Source organism: Physella acuta, unplaced genomic scaffold (assembly GCF_028476545.2).
Source record: "Physella acuta isolate Inbredline_101_S28 unplaced genomic scaffold, ASM2847654v3 ptg001368l, whole genome shotgun sequence".
Taxonomy (NCBI): Eukaryota; Metazoa; Mollusca; class Gastropoda; family Physidae; genus Physella; species Physella acuta.
Window position 1 is genome coordinate 193,673 of NW_026732883.1, and position 21,761 is coordinate 215,433.

The 21,761-nt window shown below is 35.3% G+C and overlaps 3 protein-coding genes across 3 annotated transcripts; 1 reads left to right on the forward strand and 2 right to left on the reverse strand.

Annotated features, from left to right (window-relative positions):
- Positions 1 to 330: 330 nt before the first annotated feature.
- LOC131927055 (procathepsin L) lies at positions 331 to 4,662 on the reverse strand. The gene is made up of 8 exons (XM_059282712.1): positions 4,557 to 4,662; positions 4,285 to 4,359; positions 3,758 to 3,985; positions 2,530 to 2,791; positions 2,237 to 2,337; positions 1,869 to 1,973; positions 959 to 1,125; positions 331 to 722 (listed from the first exon to the last, which is right to left on the reverse strand). Exons 3-8 carry the CDS (start codon positions 3,983 to 3,985, stop codon positions 623 to 625), a joined length of 963 nt encoding a protein of 320 aa, XP_059138695.1. The 5' UTR covers positions 4,285 to 4,359; positions 4,557 to 4,662; the 3' UTR covers positions 331 to 622.
- A 644-nt stretch (positions 4,663 to 5,306) lies between these two features.
- LOC131927043 (putative adhesion G protein-coupled receptor E4P) lies at positions 5,307 to 6,653 on the forward strand. The gene is made up of 4 exons (XM_059282699.1): positions 5,307 to 5,592; positions 5,708 to 5,904; positions 6,114 to 6,136; positions 6,518 to 6,653. The coding sequence occupies exons 1-4, from the start codon at positions 5,307 to 5,309 to the stop codon at positions 6,651 to 6,653; spliced, it is 642 nt and encodes a 213-aa protein (XP_059138682.1).
- A 5,323-nt stretch (positions 6,654 to 11,976) lies between these two features.
- LOC131927056 (procathepsin L-like) lies at positions 11,977 to 16,375 on the reverse strand. Its single transcript, XM_059282714.1, has 7 exons — positions 16,276 to 16,375; positions 15,746 to 15,973; positions 14,661 to 14,922; positions 14,369 to 14,469; positions 14,007 to 14,111; positions 12,570 to 12,736; positions 11,977 to 12,420 (listed from the first exon to the last, which is right to left on the reverse strand). Exons 2-7 carry the CDS (start codon positions 15,971 to 15,973, stop codon positions 12,321 to 12,323), a joined length of 963 nt encoding a protein of 320 aa, XP_059138697.1. The 5' UTR covers positions 16,276 to 16,375; the 3' UTR covers positions 11,977 to 12,320.
- Positions 16,376 to 21,761: the final 5,386 nt, after the last annotated feature.

Consider the following 21,761-nt stretch of genomic DNA (forward strand, 5'->3'; position numbering starts at 1 on the left):
TTTCCGTTGCGCTTTTTTCCGTTGCGGTTCTTTCTGGGAACCGTATTTTAGAGCGATATTATTACATATTGATAAAACGTGCCCGGAAACACTGGGTCATCAATAGAAAACGAAAACGAAAGCGTAGAATACAAACTGGTATCATCGACAGGTAGAACAGATACACAAATTATATTTCACAAAAAGAATTTACCGCACTTAACCCACTCACGAAGGCCGTCTCAACAGTCAAGTATTTTTAATAAAAATTGATAAAAACCTTTTTTTTTTTTTTTGTAAATTTAAATTAAAATCACAAATATAAATAAAAACATAAAAATTAACAAAAATTAGATAAATTCCTTTTTTAATGAAATAAATATATAACTAACAAATAGGTGCATTTGGCTTAACGGTACCATTGTAATTGTATCATGTAAATAATTCTGCAATAAGCTACGTCACAGAAAGTTTTAAATAAAGCAAAATAGATTTCTGATTAATAGGAAAGCAAAGGTTTGTGTGTGATAGCAAGGTTAGCTCAGGGGGTAAGGATTTAGTATTGTGATTTTTTAGCAATATAAGGGGTAAAGATTTAGGAAAAGTGAACAAACTATTTTAACGAGATGGATTCTCATGTTCTTTATACGATGGGGTACAGAGCATATGAGGCTATCCCACAATTGTTGTTCTTATTTCTGATCATCTTGATGTAGCCGCTCAGTCCCCAAGATACACCCCAGCTGTGGAAAATAAAAACATGACCCCTGATGTGGAAAACAAAAACATTACCTTAGATATAAAATAAAACATAACCCCAGCTGTGGAGAACGAAAACATTACTCCGGATGTGGGAAAAAAAAACATGACACCCGATGTAAAAACAAAAACATGTATAGACCTCTACATGCAGAAAACCCACATTCATAGAAACCCCACCTGAAGCTAATTCAGAACCAAAAACAACTGTTTCAAATACCTGTTTTTGACAATCCAGTAGTCCTTAGCGCCATCTGTTCCATAACCCACTGCCAGCACCCCATGATCGAGTGATGTGCTGGAGCACGCAGGCTCTGAGTACACACCTCCACCATACAGCTGGAAGGACTGGTGACTGGCGTCTATAGCAACGCTGATGGGCCCGACCTGCCAAAGGAAACTATGACAGGGTGACTGTCGTCTATAGCAACACTGAATATGAAAGGGTGATTTGCGTCTATAGCAATGCTGATGGGCCCGACATGACAAATGAAAATATGAAAGAGTAATTGGGGTCTATAACAACTCTAACGTTGAAAGGGTGACTGAGGTCTATAGCAATATTGATGGGCCCAACTTGTCAAATAAACGTTCAAAGATGTCTACAGAAAAGTGTATAAACCCTACGTGCAATAGACTCAATGACAATGTAGTACCTATATTACACCCAAAGCCTTCATTTAAAGATGTCTACAGAAAAGTGTATCGACCCTACGTCTAATATACTCTATGGGAAATGTATTACCCATATTACACCCAAAGCCTTCCATATAAAGTCAAAGTATGGACTACTTCCTTGATCTCGTAAAAAACAATTATTACTATCTTTTTACCATCTCGACAGCTTTGCTGCAGTATAATCTAAACCTTAACCTGCTTGTAGCTCTACTATAAACCTAACTCAAGCTTTAATCGTACCATTCACTTGCTCAAGACCTATCCATGGCCCTAGTCCTAAACTTAACATAGAACTGACCCTAAACACATGATTCAAAGTGTGTAAAATATATGCATGCGTTTGTGTAAATAATTAGAACCAAGCCAGCTTGTCTTATAATGGAATTATTTTTAATGAATAATTCAGCCTAATGAGTTTCTAAAAAGACATAACTATCGAGGCCGTTACATACCCCAGCCACAGCCTGTTGTAAAGCAAGCTCGCTGCCCCTTAGGATAGTTTTGTAGGAGCTGATTTTTGCCCCCATTGCCGCGCTTGAAAAAGCGCAGGTACCTTGCTGGGGGAAAAAAATAAAACAAGAACAAATCAAATTTAAAAATTGAACAATTTTTATGTGTTTTATTAAAAAACTTTTAATTAAAGATTTCATTGTCACTTTTTTCCTAAGCAAATAAACAATACCTGATAAACATTTATATAAACTTAATGATACATTTGTTTTTCATAAATATTAAAATATATATATATAATTCACTCAGTTCACTAATCTATAATTTCCTACATGCGACACATCAAATTCAATAATCTATAGTTTCCTACCTTTGGCGTATAAGGATAGCTGGCCTCTCTATCAATACCGTTATTATGGATGACGTAAGCAAAAGCTTTCGACATCCATCCACCTTCGCATCCATCGTTTTCTGTAAACAGTGGGGGCAATTAAAGCACATTAGAAATATTTTTTTAAATAATATACTCATAATTTTAAAGTGAGTGTCTATTGGTACTTTTCTTGATAAGTAAAAAGGAATTGTAAAATGGTAAAAAAAAAATTAAGTTTTATTTTTATCAAAAATTGTTTCGGTTTAAAAATATTTTCCACTTTTCCCTACCTGTCGAGCAATCAACTAAATTAGATTCGGACAGGCTAACGAGTTTGCCAGTGGCCAGGGCATGTTGACCTTCGATTGACCCGGTCGTGGAGAAAGCCCAGCATGACCCGCAATCACCTTGATCTTTGACACCGGTGACCACGCCTTTCTGTCGCCAGTCGACTGACGACGGCAGGTCGAGCTTGAATGAACCTGTGGTGAGGTTACCGGGTTCCACTGTGATCCGGAGACGGTTCATAGTTTTGGTGAACTCTTCGCTGGTCTGATAAAACACACAACAATTTTACTCTTCAGCGTAATCAAGAGGGAAAATAATGAACATATTTTACAATGATAATCAGTGTTGTAGCCTACGTGTATCTGAAGAATAAAAATGGAACTTACTTAGGGAAAGAAACGTTGACACTTTGTACTTTGGTTTACATTATCAGCTATTTGTATTGGTGTGGTCGAGTGGTAGAGATTAATAGCTAGCACAGACGTCTCGAGTTCGGTCGCTATGTCCTAAAGATGATTCACTCAGCACTAATAGATACCTAACTCGTTTTGGTGAAAGTACAGACTCGAGGTCGAAAACAGAATTCCGTCGAATACCGAGGTAATAACAAAAACAGGTAAACTCTATATGTTAAGGAAATAATATATTGCCGACCCCAGCTACCTATCTGCATACTTGCTGTCCTCAAGTATCTTTATAAATACCCATTTTTTTTTAACATTAAGGAAACGCTACCTATAGGCAAAAACTCCCACTATTTACCAAGCCAGCTGAAAAAAATCATACAATCTCACATCGCGATTTGGCATTAAATCTACTTCTCTTATCATGTCAATTTCATCAAAATTAACTCATATTAAAAAAAATTGTATTATTATTAAATAGACGTATGTTGTACAAACAATCAGTTACACGTCATTAACCCATCACACAATCACACCATCAACTTATGAAACCATCAACCCATCATATGATCAACTTTTCACACCATCAACCCATCATATCATCAACATATCACACAATCAACACTACACACCCTCTACCCATCACCCTCAGCGTATATGATTCGCCTCTCTTAAAAATTCTTCACAAGTTAAAATTCCTACCCCCGCTCACCACCAGTGAACACCTGCATATTTATCTCCTCTTAATAAGCATATTTTTCCCATTTTATAAAACAACCACATTTATTTCCCCATAAAATGTCAACACAGTTATCCCCCATCTCACCATATCAGCATATTTATTCTCCTGCAGATAAAAGCTTTTGATCCCTAGCCTATACAGCTTGTTATGTTCCTCGATCTTCTTCCGGTTCGTCTGCCAGATGTAACGACGGTACCCGTCTTCGAAAGACGAGTACGTCTTGTTGTGCTTGGCCTTGAAGATGAGCCAGTTGGCCTCCAGAGTCGCAGATGCCAATGTCAAGGTCAGAGCGAAGATAGCCAGCACAAACATCTGAGGGGCGAGTAAAATCACAGAGTGAAAATACACGGTAATCTTTCCAAGTACAAACCAAAACTTTAAGGTGTTAAACTGTAGCCAATCGCAGATTTTTAAACCTTGAAATTTGACAGCAATTTTAAATAAAAATGATTTTAACTCACAAACTTTAAATACTATCATGTACACAACGTTAAAGGCAATTATTTAGCTAGTTTAACATTGCTAATTATTAACATTAAGCTCTATGAACTAACTGTTGTTACAGTCCAATAAACAGTAAAGAAAGTTATAAGAAATAGAACTAAACATACCTTCGTTCTCCGTTGGTAGAGCGAGCCAGTGATTCTGATAGTTTTTGAATTCAGTTGTTTCAGTGTCCAGTTCTTCTAGGAAGTGAATCAGAAATAGATGTTTCTTTTTTTTTAAATGAGTCCTGCGTTTCTGAGTAATAAACAAGTGTGTGTGTGTGTGTGTGTGTGTGTGTGTGTGTGTGTGTGTGTGTGTGTGTGTGTGTGTGTGTGTGTGTGTGGGAAGGGGGTGTTGAAAAAAAAAGAATAAAGCGAAAAGAGTATATTAAAATTACACAGAGAAATTAATTTAGTCGAATTTAAAAATCCAGAAAATATTTCTTCAATTAGAGGGTAATGTAAAGTTTAGCGAAAACAAGGAAATAAAAATGTTTAGAGAACATTTGAGCACAGACGTTTTAACACAAGCTTTAATTGAACTAGGTTCCGGGTTAAGTGTTTTTCTGGATGACATTTTGCAATTGACCTTTGACACATTTTTAAAGTGCTGATTTCTTTTATGCTAATCGTAGAGGTCAGAAAATGACGGCGATGGATATGTCTACATGACAGGCTAGCTATAGATAGGTTTCGTGCAATGAGGAAGACAATCAGATGCGATTCTCTATGACATATTTATTTATAAACTTATTAGTCTTTATCGTGCTAATCAAATTTTTTGATCCCGATTATAAACCTAACTCTTTAAACTAAATGAATTATTTAAATGACACAGTTATAAAACACGGGTTAGTCTAAATAATTTTTTTTAGATATAAGCGGCCATTGTTCCCATATTTAGTTCTCTTTTCCTGATAAGTATTTTTAATTAACGCCAACGAAATGACTTTTGGTGCCTTCATTAGAAGAACCTTGAAGAATAATTTTTTTTTCATAAAAAAAATCTTAACACTTTTCTCGTTGGGAGAAAAATTGGATCATCTTTGCCTATGATATTTACGTTTGTTGTACTTTAAATAGTTAAAATATTTTTCTGTTATATAACTGTCATCATCCCCCCCCCCCCCAGGCACGGCCCCAGTTACATGTGTCAGGTGATCGGGATCTCCACCCACTTTCTGTGGCTGTGGATGTTTGTCTGGACGTTAATCTGTACCTTCCACGCCTTCACCGTATTCAGGAGCATACGAGTCGTCTCCCTTGTCTCGTCCAATGAAGAGTTGTGTATGTTAACTAAACGAGTTGTCTTCTCCTTGGCTGTCCCAGCCAGCATCGTCACCACGGTCGTCGTGTCAAGCTTGGCGACATCGGGCTACACGACGATTATATACGGAAATGGCCGATGTTACTTGGACTCGCCGTTTCTTATCAGTATGTTTGCATGTGTATGATGTTTAATTCATGGTAATTTAAATAATATAACATGTAGAATATACGAATATAATAATACCTTATTTTAAAGAGGCCTAATTCTTCCCTTCCCCAGTGGTATCTATGGTTGGCCCTTTGGCCATCATTGTCCTCTGTAACGTTGGCCTCTCTGTTCCAACTTTGATTACAATCTACACGATCAGGGCCATGATGGTCGACAGGTACAATCGGGTCAATGACCTCTACATGTACATCAAGCTGTCAACATCTACGGGAGCTTTTTGGACAGTTGCTGTCTTGTGCTGTTCTCAGGTAGGTAATAGACAGTGATTTTTTCAGGTAGGTTACAGTGATGTTCTCCGTAAAGGTTATAGACGTTGATGTTCTCAGGTAGGTTACAGTGATGTTCTCAGGTAGGTTACAGTGATGTTCTCAGGTAGGTTACAGACAGTAATGTTCTCATGTAGATTACAGACAGTTATGTTCTCAGGTAGGTTACAGACAGTAATGATCTCATGTAGATTACAGGCAGAGATGTTCTCAGGTAAGTTAAGGCAGTGATGTGTCAGTGTTGATGGGTCCATTTTCAATAAATATGTGTAAGTGTGTGCATCTACGAGTTAATTGAACTGTTGTTGTAGTTGTGCGTGTATTAGTGTGTATGACTATTTATCTCTACTTTTTTACTATTGAATACATCTAAAATTTATTATTGTATTTTTTTTTTTTTTGTGTTTCAGTTTTTGACAGTAATTTTTTTTATTTTTAGTAGATGAGGTGTGTCTGTGTATATAAATATAGTAACAAAGTGTTTGAGTTTGGAATATGTCTACATTTTAATCATGATTTGGACAGTCACCCTTTGTACACCCCACAGGTATATTTCCACAGTGTTGCAGATAATCCCCCTGTCTTTATCCCACAGGTATATCTCCATAGTGTTGAACGGTTTACAAGGAGTTGCCATCTTCACGTCCTGTGTTGCAAATAGACGAGTCATACTGCTGTACTACAAGAGGGTTCTTCAACGAAAAGAGAATATGACATCGGTGTCTAACTGAACAAATGACCCTTTTCTTTTGATCAAACCTTCTAGATATTTAGCAGTGTGTATAGAATATTGAAATTTGATCAAATAAATTAAATTATCCAAATTTTTATTTATAATAGTCTTAAGTTTTAGAATGCATTTTTTTCCCAAAATTATAAAAAAAAATTCAGGTTTTTGTGTTTCAGTGTTTTAATATGTCTAGTCGTCTCTGTTATCATGCATTGCTTTTTTTTCCAAGTGTTTTTTATTCATCTTTGTATGTTTTGTTACCTTGTTCTGATGATGTCTTTATCTCAATGTTCTATGTTGTTTATATGGCCCCCAGTAGGCTACAGTTTCAATATGAATGTTCACGTAATAAACAAAACACACACTACCTAGTACACCGAATACATTAGCTTTCTAACTCTGATCTTGTAAACCAATAACACGTGGTTGGAATTTAGGTTAGCTATGAGTGATTGGTTGACAAACTAAAACCACCTCCCCTATCCCCACACCATCATCAGATGCCATACATCATCTCACGACTACATCAAATGCACTGTTCCAAACCATCTATTATTTAGATGTGTTCTAGATATAAGTAAGCTTAGCCAACGTATGATGAAACATTGCACTTGTCTGCAATTAATAGATTTTATGATTTATTTGAGTAGACTATAAATGACGTCACAGTCGAAGATGGCAGGGGGGGGGGGGGGTCCGTAATTTTGTGACGGTGTGTGATGAGGGGGAGGGTGGTTCAGATGGTGTGACGTCACACTTATGCATTATAAATAAACCGGGATTGATCTCCCCTAAAATTTCTCGAATATTCTTATATAACTTGGAATATAGACTATGGAATATAGAATATGGTTTTTAATTACTTCAACTTTTAAAAATAGAATAGAATCTCATAGAAAAAAAGAATTGCGCACCAAGCGAACGCCAAAACAAAATGTGCATAATAGTGGGCAATATTATTAGTACTTTATAAATTTACATGCGTTTTTTGAGAAATCGGAAATAGCGTAAATTAGTACTTCCGGTTGACGGAAATTACTCAAAATTTTAAAAAAGGTAGAGAATTAGATCTTTAACTTACATGTGAAATTTCATTTATCTATCTGAAATAGTACTTAAGTTATAGGCTTTTGAAAAAGTACCACTTCCGGTTATCGGAAATCGCTCAAAAGTTGATACGGATCTACGATTTTGATAAAATACCTATATATGAAATTTCTTCAACCTAGCTATAACGGTACTCAAGTTATCGTGTTTAGACACAGACAGACTGACACACACACACACACACTGACATACCGACAAGATTGCAAAATTATGTTTTTCCGTATCAGTGAGGGGTAAAACGTCGAGATTAGTAAAAATCTCGATTTTATTTTTGCACGATTACAAGACTTTCTCTATACTTCGTATATACGAGAAAGTAAAAAGCAATGCTAGAAAACAAATTTTAGCCGTTATTTCGCGTTTTAGAAAGCTGTTTTAGTATATTGTAATAGAAATTGATTAAAACACTCTGTTGACAGAGTTCAGACAAGATTTGTGAAAAATATCGCTTAAAAAAAACAACAGTAATTTTAGGGGGATTGTAGTCAGAGATGTGACTTCATTTTAAGGGGGAGGGGGTCTGGTTTTTCGTGCCGATGTGTGACGGAGGGGAAGGGGGGGGGGGGGTAAAAATCGTCCAAAAAAGCGTAACATCAATTATAAATGACCCCATTTCTAAATGTAAGAAAACATTGAATTGACAATGCTCAGATTACCAAAAATAAAAAAGAGAGCTTTTTTGAAAATTCTAAATAAAAATATTATAAAGTTGCAAAAAAGAAACTGAATTTAATAAAACAAAAGGCAAGTGTCAAAGCGTAGGAATATGGAATAAGACTAGGCTAGTAGAGGTTACTTAGGACGGTGTGAATTTGACGGTAGACGATTTGGTGCGAGAGTATTGCGCGCGTGTTTGATAAAATATTTGTAACGTGAGTGTGACGTGAGCATGACGCGACAATGTACCGATAACGTAGGAAGCAGCAGTTAAGTTTGTTGGGGGTTAGCCAAAGTAGAAGACGGACGTATTTTGATATTGTGTTATAGATCTGTAAGTGTGTTATAATAAAGTTAATGTTATTTCATGAACGAAGTTGTTAATATCGTTAATTAGTGTCTGCGGAAAAATAAGAGTGTTCCAGTCCTCCTTAATAGCAGTATTCAGAATATAGATACATAGACCAGAACGTATATATTACCCCCCCCCCATCACAGCAAGTGTTTCCTTTTTAAGCAAGGTTGTTGTCGTTATATATATATATATATATATATATATATATATATATATATATATATATATATATATATATATATATATATATATATATATCTTTTAAATGTACTGACTTGGGAACAGAACAAAACTAAACACAACACAAACGCAGCACAAACACAACCAAACACAACACAAACACAACACAAACGCAACACAAACGCAACACAAACACAACATAAACACAACACAAACACAGCACAAACACAAACACAACACAAACATAACCAAAAAAAAGTTACATTTATTTTTAAATTACCTTCCTTGGAAAATTACAAAAAGTTTAAATAATTCGTTTTTTCGACCCTATTATTATTAAAATGCATGCACTTTTTCTACGAATCTAAATGAAAATGATATTTGACATTAATCATTTTAATATGTTTTAGCAATTTAATATTTTCTTTACATTATGCAAAGAGTAAAAGTTAATATAAAATAAATGTAAGTCGTTATATAAACAAACCTTACTCGAATACCTATAATAAGACACTACGATGCAATAAAAAGCACGGCTTGTGATGAGTTTACTTTATATATATATATATATATATATATATATATATATATATATATATATATATATATATATATATATATATATATATATATATATATATATATATATATATATCATATAATAGCCATGTAAAAATGATTTTTTTTAAAATGTATGCTTTTTTTTAATTTCGAAGAAGTGTACCGTTTGTAACGTTTACCTATCTATCAGCCAGATAGATGGTGAACGTCCCCGGATTCTTTTTCGGGGTTATATGCAAATGACTTACAGCCTAAATGAATGAACACTAACTCAACAACACACTAGGGCTCGAATTCGACGTCTAGGGAAAACTAGTGATACTATTGAAGTTAAAACTCATCCAATCTGCATACAACCTTTAATAAGCGAACACAGTTGTGGCAGAACACAAGGTTAAACTAGATAAAATATTTAATTTATAAAATGACAAAACCCAACTTACAAAGCGTAAGAAAAAACACTATCACAGATTTCAACACTGTATAAAAATAGCCACAGGTCACACAACACTGTTATAGCTTCATGAATCACTTGGCGTCAAGTAATATTATACTAGAAGACTAAAACAACTTGAGAAAGCATAGCACACACAGGACTTAAGTTCTCTCACGTTCAAATGGTCAGAATCTATTGCCGGACAAAATGGACGGCTTGGTCTTAATAGACCGTTTGATCAAGGTAGACTGCCTCGTGTTGCGTGTCTGCGATCCAGATAAAGACTTATGCAACAGGGGAGGTTATCCTCAACTCATGTAGCCATTGGTCGGGATGGTCATCTGATCAGAATTAATCAATCAGATCTTGATGGAAAATTTCTGGGTCCTAGACACCCTTAATAAGACAGTGGAAAAATTTCGGTAGTTGCACCATCAATCCATATAAGGTATTATACAATGTCAAAATAAAACATTACTGGACCTAAGTAGGTCACACGTTGTTAATATTTATTGGGGGTGGGGAGGGGGGATGGTTAATTTTAACATAATTTCAAAAATGTGGATAACCACTAGAGAAACTGTTATAGAGAATATTCAATCTAGAATTGTAATTAGTTACTACGATATTCCTTAAAACTAGATTTTTACTAGTAATTTTTCTAGAATCTGGATAGAATGCATTTACAAAAAGTATTCCTCTATAAAGTCTCTACAAGGCCCCTAAAATCTTTTATAATGCCTTTAAAGAGCAATTCTTTTACGAATTAGTAAAACGGTTTTCTAGAGGAAGTAATTTATTGTTAAAGACAACGATGTTGGGGGTGTAATATGAATACATAAAATACTTCTTCTAGTTTTCAATTCTATTTCGAAACAAACTATTTCCGTGTTTTCCCTAACGTCGAGATCTGATAAAAATTGGTAGCAGAAAGTCTAAAGGTAGTTATTGAACGACATGTTTACGACACGGAAGTATTGGGGCCAAGGCATATCTTCTTCTCAACGCAGAAGTGATATGAATAGCAGCGCACACTGAGGGAGAAGGGGGAAGTTAAATATTTAACTGGTCGAAAGGATTTCCATCTGCTCCTCTACACAACTATTTGAACGACGGGTTTCTAATACCACCGAACACTCCCACCCACACCCACCCCACACAGTGTGTATGTGTCCCTCACTATACTCGAATCGAAGCGGGAGCCCTGGTTGAGATTACTCCTGGACCCTGAAATATTCTTAACAGCATATTTATGTTTGTTTTAAGCAATGTTCACGTCACCTCACACTCGGCGACTCAATGTAATAACGCGTTTAGCCACTTACATATTTTGCCCCCAGAAGTATCATAAATGTTATAATAAAGTCAATGTAAATCTTGTTTTTGATAATTTTTGTTTGTTTTTTGTTTTTAAAAAGAAAATTACGTTCTTAGAAAAAATATTGAATTGATTCAAGAAAAACAATAATATTGGGATTGAAACCAGTTCAGATATGTGTAACAGGATGAATGGATCAAAAGGTCATTAAGATCACATGGTGACAACCGTTAAGAAACGAAAGCTCAAAAGTCAAACAGTTTGGACATGTTACATATCATCGTTACGTATTTTCGATACGGCGAAGACATCGGAAGAATGAACAGGTTTAACGATGGTAGAGGTAGTGAAACAGGCGGATAATGCAGTGAGCTGATCAAAATGAAATAAATAACGTTCAGTAACATGGATGCTTACAAATACATCATACTATTTTAGAGCGATATCATCTCATGTGTTGTTAAAACGTTCCCGAAAACACTGGGCCTGAATGGAAAACGAAACCGAAAGCGTACAATACAAACTGGTATCATTGACACGTAGAACAAATAAACAAATTATATTTTATTACCAGAATTTACCGCACTTAACCCACTCACGAAGGCCGTCTCAACAGTCAAGTATTTTTAATAATAATTGATAAAAACCTTTTTTTTCTAAATTTATATTAAAATCACAAATATAAATAAAAACAGAAAAATTAACAAAAATTAGATACATTCATTTTTAATTAAATAAATATACAGTTTACAACTAGCTGCATTTGGCTTAACTTTACCACTATAATTGTATTATGCAAATAATTCTGCAATAAGCTATGTCATGGAAAGTTTTAAATAAACCAAAATAGATATTTGCTTAATAGGAAAGCATAGGTTTGTGTGTGATAGTAAGGTAAGTTATAGGAAGTAAGAATTTAGTATTGTGGTTGTTAGCTAGATAAGTTATAGGGAGTAAGAATTTAGTATTGTGGTTGTTAGCAATATAAAATATATTAGGTAAAGATTTAGGAAAAGTGAGAAAACTATTTCAATGAGAGGGATTCTCGTGATTTTTAAACGATGGGGTACAGAGCAGATGAGGCTATTCCACAATTATTGTTCTTGTTTCTGATCATCTTGATGTAGCCGCTCAGTCCCCAAGATACACCCCAGCTGTGGAAAAAAACAAGACCCCACATTTAAAAACAGAAATATTACACCAGATAAAAAACAAAAACATGTATAGACCCCCACATGCAAAAAAACCCCACATTTATAGAAACCCCAACTGAAGCTAATTCAAAAACAACTGTTTTAAATACCTGTTTTTGACAATCCAGTAGTCCTGAGCGCCGTCTGTTCCATAACCCACTGCCAGCACCCCATGATCGAGTGATGTGCTGGAGCACGCAGGCTCTGAGTACACACCTCCACCATACAGCTGGAAGGACTGGTGACTGGCGTCTATAGCAACGCTGATGGGCCCGACCTGTCAAGTGAAAATATAAAAGGGTGATTGGCGTCTATAGCAACACTGAATTTGAAAGGGTGATTGGCATCTATAGCAATGTTGATGGGCCCGACTTGTCAAATAAACGTTAAAAGATGTCTACAGAAAAGTGTATCGACCCTACGTGTAATAGACTCTATGGGCAATGTAGTATCTATATTACACATAAAACCTTCCATATAAAGTCAAGGTATGGACCACTTCCTAGTAAAAAATAAACCGGGAGTGATCTCCCCTAAACTTTCTCGAATATTCTAATATAATACTACGTGGGATGTCAACTCGGAATATAGACATGATTTTTGTTTACTTAAACTTTTAAAAATAGAATAAAATCTAGTAGAAAAAAAATGCGCACCAAGCAAGCACCAAAACCAAATGCGCGTAATAGTGCGCAATATTATTAGTACTTTATAAATTTACATGCGTTTTTTGAGAAATCGGAAATAGCGTAAATTAGTACTTCCGATCAACGGAAATTACTCAAAATTTGACAGAAGGTAGAGAATTAGATCTTTTACTTACATGTGAAATTTCATTTGTCTATCTTACTTAGTACTCAAGTTATAGGCTTTTGAAAAATTCAAAGTAGAAAAAGTACCACTTCCGGTTATCGGAAATCGCTCAAAAGTTGATACGGATCTACGATTTTGATATAATACTTATATATGAAATTTCATCAACCTAGCTGTAATGGTACTCAAGTAATCGTGTTTACACACAGACACACAGACACACAGACACACACACACACACACACACACACACAGACATACGGACAAGATTGCAAAATTATGTTTTTCCGTATCAGTGAGGTGTAAAACGTCGAGATTTGTAAAAATCTCGATTTTTTTTTGCACGATTACAATACTTTCTCTATACTACGTATATACGAGAAAGTAAAAAATTATTACAATCTTTTTACCATCTCGACAGATTTGCTGCAGTATAACCTAAATTTTAACCTGCTTTTTAGCTCCAACCTCTGCTGTAGACCTAACTCAAGCTTTAATCGTACCATACACTTGCTCAAGACCTATCAATGAACCAATTCCTAAACTTAACAGAGAACCAACCTTAAAGACAGGATTCAAAGTGTGTAAAATATGCACATGCGTTTGTGTAAATATTTAGAACCAAGGCAGCTTGTCTTACAATGGAATTATTTTTAATGAATAATTCAGCCTAATGAGTTTTTAAACAGACCTGCCATCAACCAAAAGACATAACTATCGAGGCCTTTACATACCCCAGCCACAGCCTGTTGTAAAGCGAGCTCGTTGCCCCTTAGAATAGTTTTGTAGGAGCTGATTTTTGCCCCCACTGCCGCGCTTGAAAAAGCACAAGTACCTTGCTGGGGAAAAAAACAAAACAAGAACAAATCAGATTTAAAAATTGCACAATTTTTATGTTTTATTAAAAAAAAACCTTTTATTTAAAGATTTCATTGTCACTTTTTTCATAAGCAAACAAACAATACCTAATAAACACTTATATACACTTGATGATACATATAATTTTCATAAATATTAAAAAATATATAATTCACTCAGTTCACTAATCTATAATTTCCTACATGTGCATCAAATTCAATAATCTATAGTTTCCTACCTTTGGCGTATAAGGATAACTGGCCTCTCTATCAATACCGTTATTATGGATGACGTAAGCAAAAGCTTTCGACATCCATCCACCTTCGCATCCATCGTTTTCTGTAAACAGTGGGGGCAATTAAAGCACATTAGAAATATTTTTTTTAATAATATACTCATAATTTTAAAGGGAGTGTCTATTGGTACTTTTCTTGATAACTAAGAAGGAATTGTAAAATGGTAAAAAAAAATTAAGTTTTATTTTTATCAAAAATTGTTTCGGTTTAAAAATATTTTCCACATTTCCCTACCTGTCGAGCAATCAACTAAATTAGATTCGGACAGGCTAACGAGTACGCCAGTGGCCAGGGCATGTTGACCTTCGATTGACCCGGTCGTGGAGAAAGCCCAGCATGACCCGCAATCACCTTGATCTTTGACACCGGTGACCACGCCCTTCTGTCGCCAGTCGACTGACGACGGCAGGTCGAGCTTGAATGAACCTGTGGTGAGGTTACCGGGTTCCACTGTGATCCGGAGACGGTTCATAGTTTTGGTGAACTCTTCGCTGGTCTGATAAAATACACAACAATTTTACACTTCAGCATAATCAAGTAGGAAAATAATGAACATATTTTACAAAGATAATCAGTTTTGTAGCCTACGTGTATCTGAAGAGTAATAAACCGGGAGTGATCTCCCCTAAACTTTCTCGAATATTCTAATATAAAATTACGAGGGATGGCAACTCAGGACGTAGACAATATTTGTTATCCATTTTTAATTACTTAAACTTTTTATAAAAGAATAGAATCTCGTAAAAAAAAAAGATTTGCACACCAAGTGAAAACTTTCCCTTTCAAACCTGACGGTCTATGGTGCAAGTGAAGTAGAGTTCACTTGTTTCTGTGACCTCGGCATATGAAGAGATAGTGTGGTCAGCACTATGCCCAGCCGCCTTTACTTTCCCTAACAGGAGTTAGGTACCCATCAGAGTTGGGTGGACTCAGGGACGGTCTACTGACTTGAACTCGGATTCGAACTCGAGACTAACGTAGCAGTCCAGCTCTCTACCGCTAGACCGCTAGACTACTACGTCCCACACCAAGTGAACGCCTAATAAAATGTGTATAAAAGTGCGGGATATTATTAGTACTTTATAAATTTACATGCGTTTTTTGAGAAATCGGAAATAGCGTAAATTAGTACTTCCGTGGGGTGTACATGGGGTGTACTATCAGCATATTTATTTCCCTTTAGAATATCAGCATATTTATCTTCCATCTTACCATATTAGCTTTTTTCCCTAACAATTTCAGAACAATAATCTCCCATGTTGCTATATCAGCATATTTATTTCCCCTTACAATACCAACACAGTTATCCCCCATCTCACCATATCAGCATATTTATTCTCCTGCAGATAAAAGCTTTTGATCCCCATCCTATACAGCTCGTTATGTTCCTCGATCTTCTTCAGGTTTGTCTGCCAGATGTATCGACGGTACCCGTCTTCGAAAGACGAGTACGTCTTGTTGTGCTTGGCCTTGAAGATGAGCCAGTTGGCCTCCAGGGTGGCAGATGCCAATGTCAAGGTCAGAGCGAAGATAGCCAGCACAAACATCTGAAGGGTGAGTAAAATCATAGAGTGAAAATACACGGTAATCATTCCAAGTAAAAACCAAAACTTTAAGGTGTTAAACTGTAGCCAATCGCAGGTTTTTAAACCTTGAAATTTGACAGCAGTTTGACATTAAAATGATTTCAACTAACAAATTTTTACTACTATCCTGTACACAACGTTAAAAGCAATTATTTAGCTATTTGCTAGTTACTAAAAGTAAGCGCTAGCCTTTGCTATGAACTAACCGTTGTCACAAGCCAATAAATAGTATAGAATGTTCTAAGAAATAGAGCTATACATACCCTCGGTCTCCGTTGATAGAGCGAGTCAGTGATTCTGATAGGGCTTGCTGAATTCAGTGCTTTAAGTGTTCAGCTCTTGTAGGAAGTAAATTAGAAATGGAAGTTTCGGTTTTTCAATCAGTCCTGCGGTTCAGAGTAACTATGAACTTGGGTGGGTGGGTGTCGGGGGGGGGGGGGGGAGGGGAGGGAATTGAAGATATAAAAAGAATAAAGCGAAAAGAATATTGAAAAGACACTTTTAACACAAGCTTTCATTTAACTATTTTCCCGGTTATGTGTTTTTCTGGATGATATTTTGCAATTGACCTTTGACACATTTTTAAAGTACTGATTTGTTTAATGCTAATCGTAGAGGTCAGACACTGACACTGACGGTGATGGCAATGTCTACATGAAAGCCTAACTATAGATAGGTTTCGTACAATGAAGAAGACATTCAGATGAGATTCGGAGTGTGAATCTCTATGATATATTTATTTATAAACGTATAGGTCGTTAACGTGCTAATCAAATTTTTTGATCCCGATTATAAACTTACTCTTTTAACTAAGCATATTATTTCAACGACACAATTATAACACATGGGTCAGTCCAAATACACAATTAATTATAATCGGCCATTTTGCAAATATTTAGTTATTTTGTCCTGATAAGTATTATCAACTAACGCCAACAAAAATTACTTTTGGTGCCTGCATTAGATGAACCTGAAAGAAATATTTTTGTCAATTAAAATACACTTAACAGTCTTCTCATTAGAGAAAAATTGGTTCATCTGTTACATAACTGTCCTCCCCCAGGCACGGCCCCAGTTACCTGTGTCAGGTGATCGGGATCTCCACCCACTTCCTGTGGCTGTGAATGTTTGTCTGGACGTTCATCTGTACCTTCCACGCCTTCACCGTATTCAGGAGCACACGAGTCATCTCCCTTGTCTTGACCCATTAAGAGTTGTGTATGTTAATTAACTAAACGAGTGGTCTTCTCCTTGGCTGTCCCAGCTAGCATCGTCACCACGGTCGTCGTGTCAAGCTTGGCGACATCGGGCTACACGACGATTGGATACGGAAACGGCCGATGTTACTTAAACTCGCCTTTTCTAATTAGTATGTTTACATGAATACGATGTTTAATTTATGGCAAGTAAAATAATATAAAATATATAGTCTATTCAAATGTATATACCTTATTTAAAAGAGACCTGATTATTCCCTTCCCCAGTAGTATCCATGGTTGTCCCTCTGGCCATCATTGTCCTCTGTAACGTTGGCCTCTTTGTTCCAACTTTGATTACAATCTACACGACCCGGGCCATGATGGCCGACAGGTACAATTGGGTCAATGACCTGTATATGTACATCACATCTACAGGAGTGTTTTGGACAGTTGCTATCTTGTCTGAGGTTAGAGGTAACGATGTTCTCAGGTAGGTTATAAACAGTGATGTTCTCATGTAGGCTACAGACAGTGATGTCTCAATGTTGATGGGTCTAAATAAAATGTTTATCTATTATTGTGGTTATGCGCGTATTAGTGTGTGTATGACTGTTCATCTCTACTTTTGTATTATTGAGTATATCTAAAATTTATTATTGTTTTTTGTGTTTCAGTTTTTGGCAATATTTTATTTTCTTGTAGTAGATGAGGTGTGTCTGCGAATGTAAATATTGCAACAAAATGTCTGAGTTTGGAATGTTTACATTTTAATCATTATTGTGATAACCACCCCATGTACACCCCACAGGTATATCTCCATGGTGTTGCTGATAATCCCCCTGTCTTAAATTCCACAGGTATATCTCCACAGTGTTGCTAATAATCCACCTGTCTTTATCTCTGAGTTAGATCTCCATGGTGTTGCAGATAATCCCCCTGTCTTTACCCCACAGGTATATCTCCATAGTATTGAACGGTTTTCAAGGAGTTGCCATCTTCACTTCCTATATCGCCAACAGACGAGTCATGCTGCTGTACTGCAAGAATGTTCTTCAACTAAAAGAGAATATGACATCTGTGTCTAAGTGAACAAATGACTCTTTTCTTTTTATCAAACCTTCTAGATAGTAAGCAGTTTATATAGAATATTGAAATTTAGTAAAATAAATTAATAAAATATCCAAAATTTGATTTATAATAGTCTTAAGTTTTAGAATGCATTTGTTCCCAATATTATAAAACAATTCAGGATTTTGTGTTTCAATGTGTTGCGGTTTTGTAGTATGTCTAGCCGTCTGTGTTATCAGTCATTGTGTTTTTCCCCAAGTGTTTTTTATTCATCTTTGTACGTTTTTTCCATTGTTCTGATGATGCCTATATCTCAATGTTCTTTGTTGTTTAAATATGATCTCCTTCTGGCTACAGTTTCATTATGAATGTTCACATAATAAACAAAACACCCACCACCTTGTACACAGAATGTATAAACTTTCTAGCTCCGATCTTGTAAACTAATAACGCTAGGTTGGAATTTAAGTTAACTTTGAGTAATTGGTTGAAAAGCTGAAACCACGTCTCCTATCACCACACCATCCTCATATGCAATTCTTCATCTCACGACTACGTCAAATGCATTGTTCTAAGCCATCTATTATTTAGAGGTGTTCTAGATAATACAGTAATGGGGCTTATAAATTTAGGAATGAATATCAAGCATCTTTCATATCTTATATCACGAATATCATGAATATGTATAACTTCTATTGTAATATTCACCTAAGGTGTGATTAAAAATGGTTTATATTTCATTTAAATAGTCATCATATTAATTTTAATAAACATTATTCAAAGTATTTCTAGCCTGCAATTCATTTATTTTATGATTATTTCTAAAATAAGAACATATTGAATCGACAATGCGCATATTATTAAAAGAGAATAATAAGCAGCTTTTTGAAAACCTAGTTTCAATATCAAAGTAATATTAATAACATAAGTTTACTTTGTGGGTTTATTTAAACATTTTTTTCTTCAAAATTTAGATAATTATTTTAAAAAAAACATTTCTGAACTAGAAAAACTAGTGATATTGTTTAAAAAAAGTAATTTTTTTTTAAAATTGATCATTGTGTTCTTGAGATCAAAGAGTTTTCATAAATATTATTTAATTAAAAGAAGAAAAAAAATGAGTAATCAAGTCGTTAGCGTAGACAATTTTCATCACTTAAGAAAAATAAAGTATTATTCCCTGCTAACAAACAACATTAAAAATTCAGTGTTGTTTTCAGATAGGCTACAGTGATGTTTTATAGTGGGCTACAGTGATGTTCTATAGTACGCTACAGTGATGTTCTCAGGTAGGCTACAGTAATGTTTTATTTTAGGTTACAGTGATGATCTATGGTAGGCCACAGTGATGTTCTAATGTAGGCTAGTTTGATTTTCCTAGGTTGGCTAGAGTATTGTTTACATGTAGGTAGGTTCCACGGTTAGAAAGACAAAATACGCTTGCTGGTTGATTAACATTTACATAATTTTCCAGCCATTGCTTCTGAACTTAGAATTAGGAACTGTATCAAATCTCGTGTGTTGATTTATTTAAGTCTCCTAGACAAGCACACGTGAAGACTCAACCAAACCCGAAAACTTTTGCACCAAATTAGAATATAAACCAGACAGTTACACGTAGTGCAACTCTTAAGCTCAGGAAATAAAGTACCAAATTAGAATCTTACCAAGACAGCCAGTCTATATGTCGCCGTTAAGATTACGATTTTATGCACCAAAATTTTATCCCTTAATTTTGTACAAAACTTCAAACAGGAGTATACCCCACCTTCATCTGTCTATGTATTTTTAAATATAGATATGTAATTTTATTTGAAAGGTTTACAGAGAATATTTCATCTATAATTCTAATTAGTTTTTACGATATTCTTTAAAACTAGATTTTTACTAGTCTATTTAGTATTTTAATGTTTCTATTATATCGTTAGAGTGCCTTTATAAAGTTTCTAGAATGCTTCTATAAAGTCTCTAGATCGCCTTTATTTCTGCAATGCCTCTATAAAGTCTCTGGAATGCCTCTATAAAGTCTCCATAACGCCTTTATTTCTACGATGCCTCTATGAAGTCTTTAGAATGCCTCTATTAAATATTTAGAATGCCTCTATAAAGATTCTACAAGACATCTGCAATCATCTCTAATGCTTATGCAAGAGCAATATGTTGACAAATTACTGTAACATTTTTCTACAGGAAGTAATTTATTGTTATAGACATATCTGTTAGGTGTGTTATATGAATGCATACAATACTTCTTTTAGTTTCAATTCTATTTCGGAGCAAACAATTTCCGGGGTTCCCCATTGGTCGAAATATGATAAAAATGGGTAGCAGAAGCCTAAAGGTAGCTCTTGAACAACATTATTACGACACGAAATATTGGGGCCAATGCATATCTTTTTATCAAAGCAGAAGTGATATGAATAACAGAACTCACTGAGGGAGAAGGGGAAGTTAAATATGTAATTAGTCGAAAGGTTTTTCCATCTGCTCCTCTATACAAACACTTGAACGACGGATATCGCATACCAGCCCACACCCACCCCACACGTGAGCTGAACGTGTGTGTGTGTGTGTGTCCCTCACTCTGTTTGCTTGAACCGAAGCGGGGATCCTAGCTGAGATTATCATGGACCCTGTAATATTTTGAACATAATACTAATGTTAGTTTTGAACAATGTTCAAGTCACCTCACATCCAGCGACTCAATGTTACAACGCGTTCAGCCACTCACATATTTTGCCCCCAGAAGTAACATGGCTGTATAATAAAGTCAATGTGCATCTTGTTTTTGGTACATATTTGTTTGTTTTTGTTTTTTAAAGAGAAAACTGTTCGTAGAATAAAAAATCGAATTAATTCTATAAAAACCATAGTATTGTTATTGAAACTATAGTGAAGATAAGTGTGAAAAGACGCAAGGGTTAAAAGGTCATTAAGATCCCATTATGTCCGTCGTTACGAAACGAAAGCTCCAAAGTCAAACAGACATGTTACATATTATTGTTACGTATTTTTCAATAGGGCGAAGACAGCGGGGAATAAACGGGTTTAACAAGGGTAGAAGTAGGCGGAAAAATGTAGTGAGCTGATCAAAAAGACAAAAGCTATCGCACAGACAGTCCACCAAGACTGCAGGAAAGATAAAAACCGTAATTAATCACGCTCAGTATCTCGGATGTACACAAATCCATCACACCGTATTTTAGAGCGATATTATTTTATATTGTTTAAAACGTTCCCGGAAACACTGGGTCATTAATAGAAAACAAAACCGAAAGCCTAGAGTACAAACCGGTATCTTCGACACGTAGAATAAATACACAAGTTATATTTTACTACCAGAATTTACCACACATAACCCACTCATGAAGGCCGTCTCAACCGTCAAGTATATTAAATAATAATAGCTGAAAATATTTTTTGTCAATTAATATTAAAATCACAATTACAAATTAAAAGAGAAAAATTAACAAAAATTACAC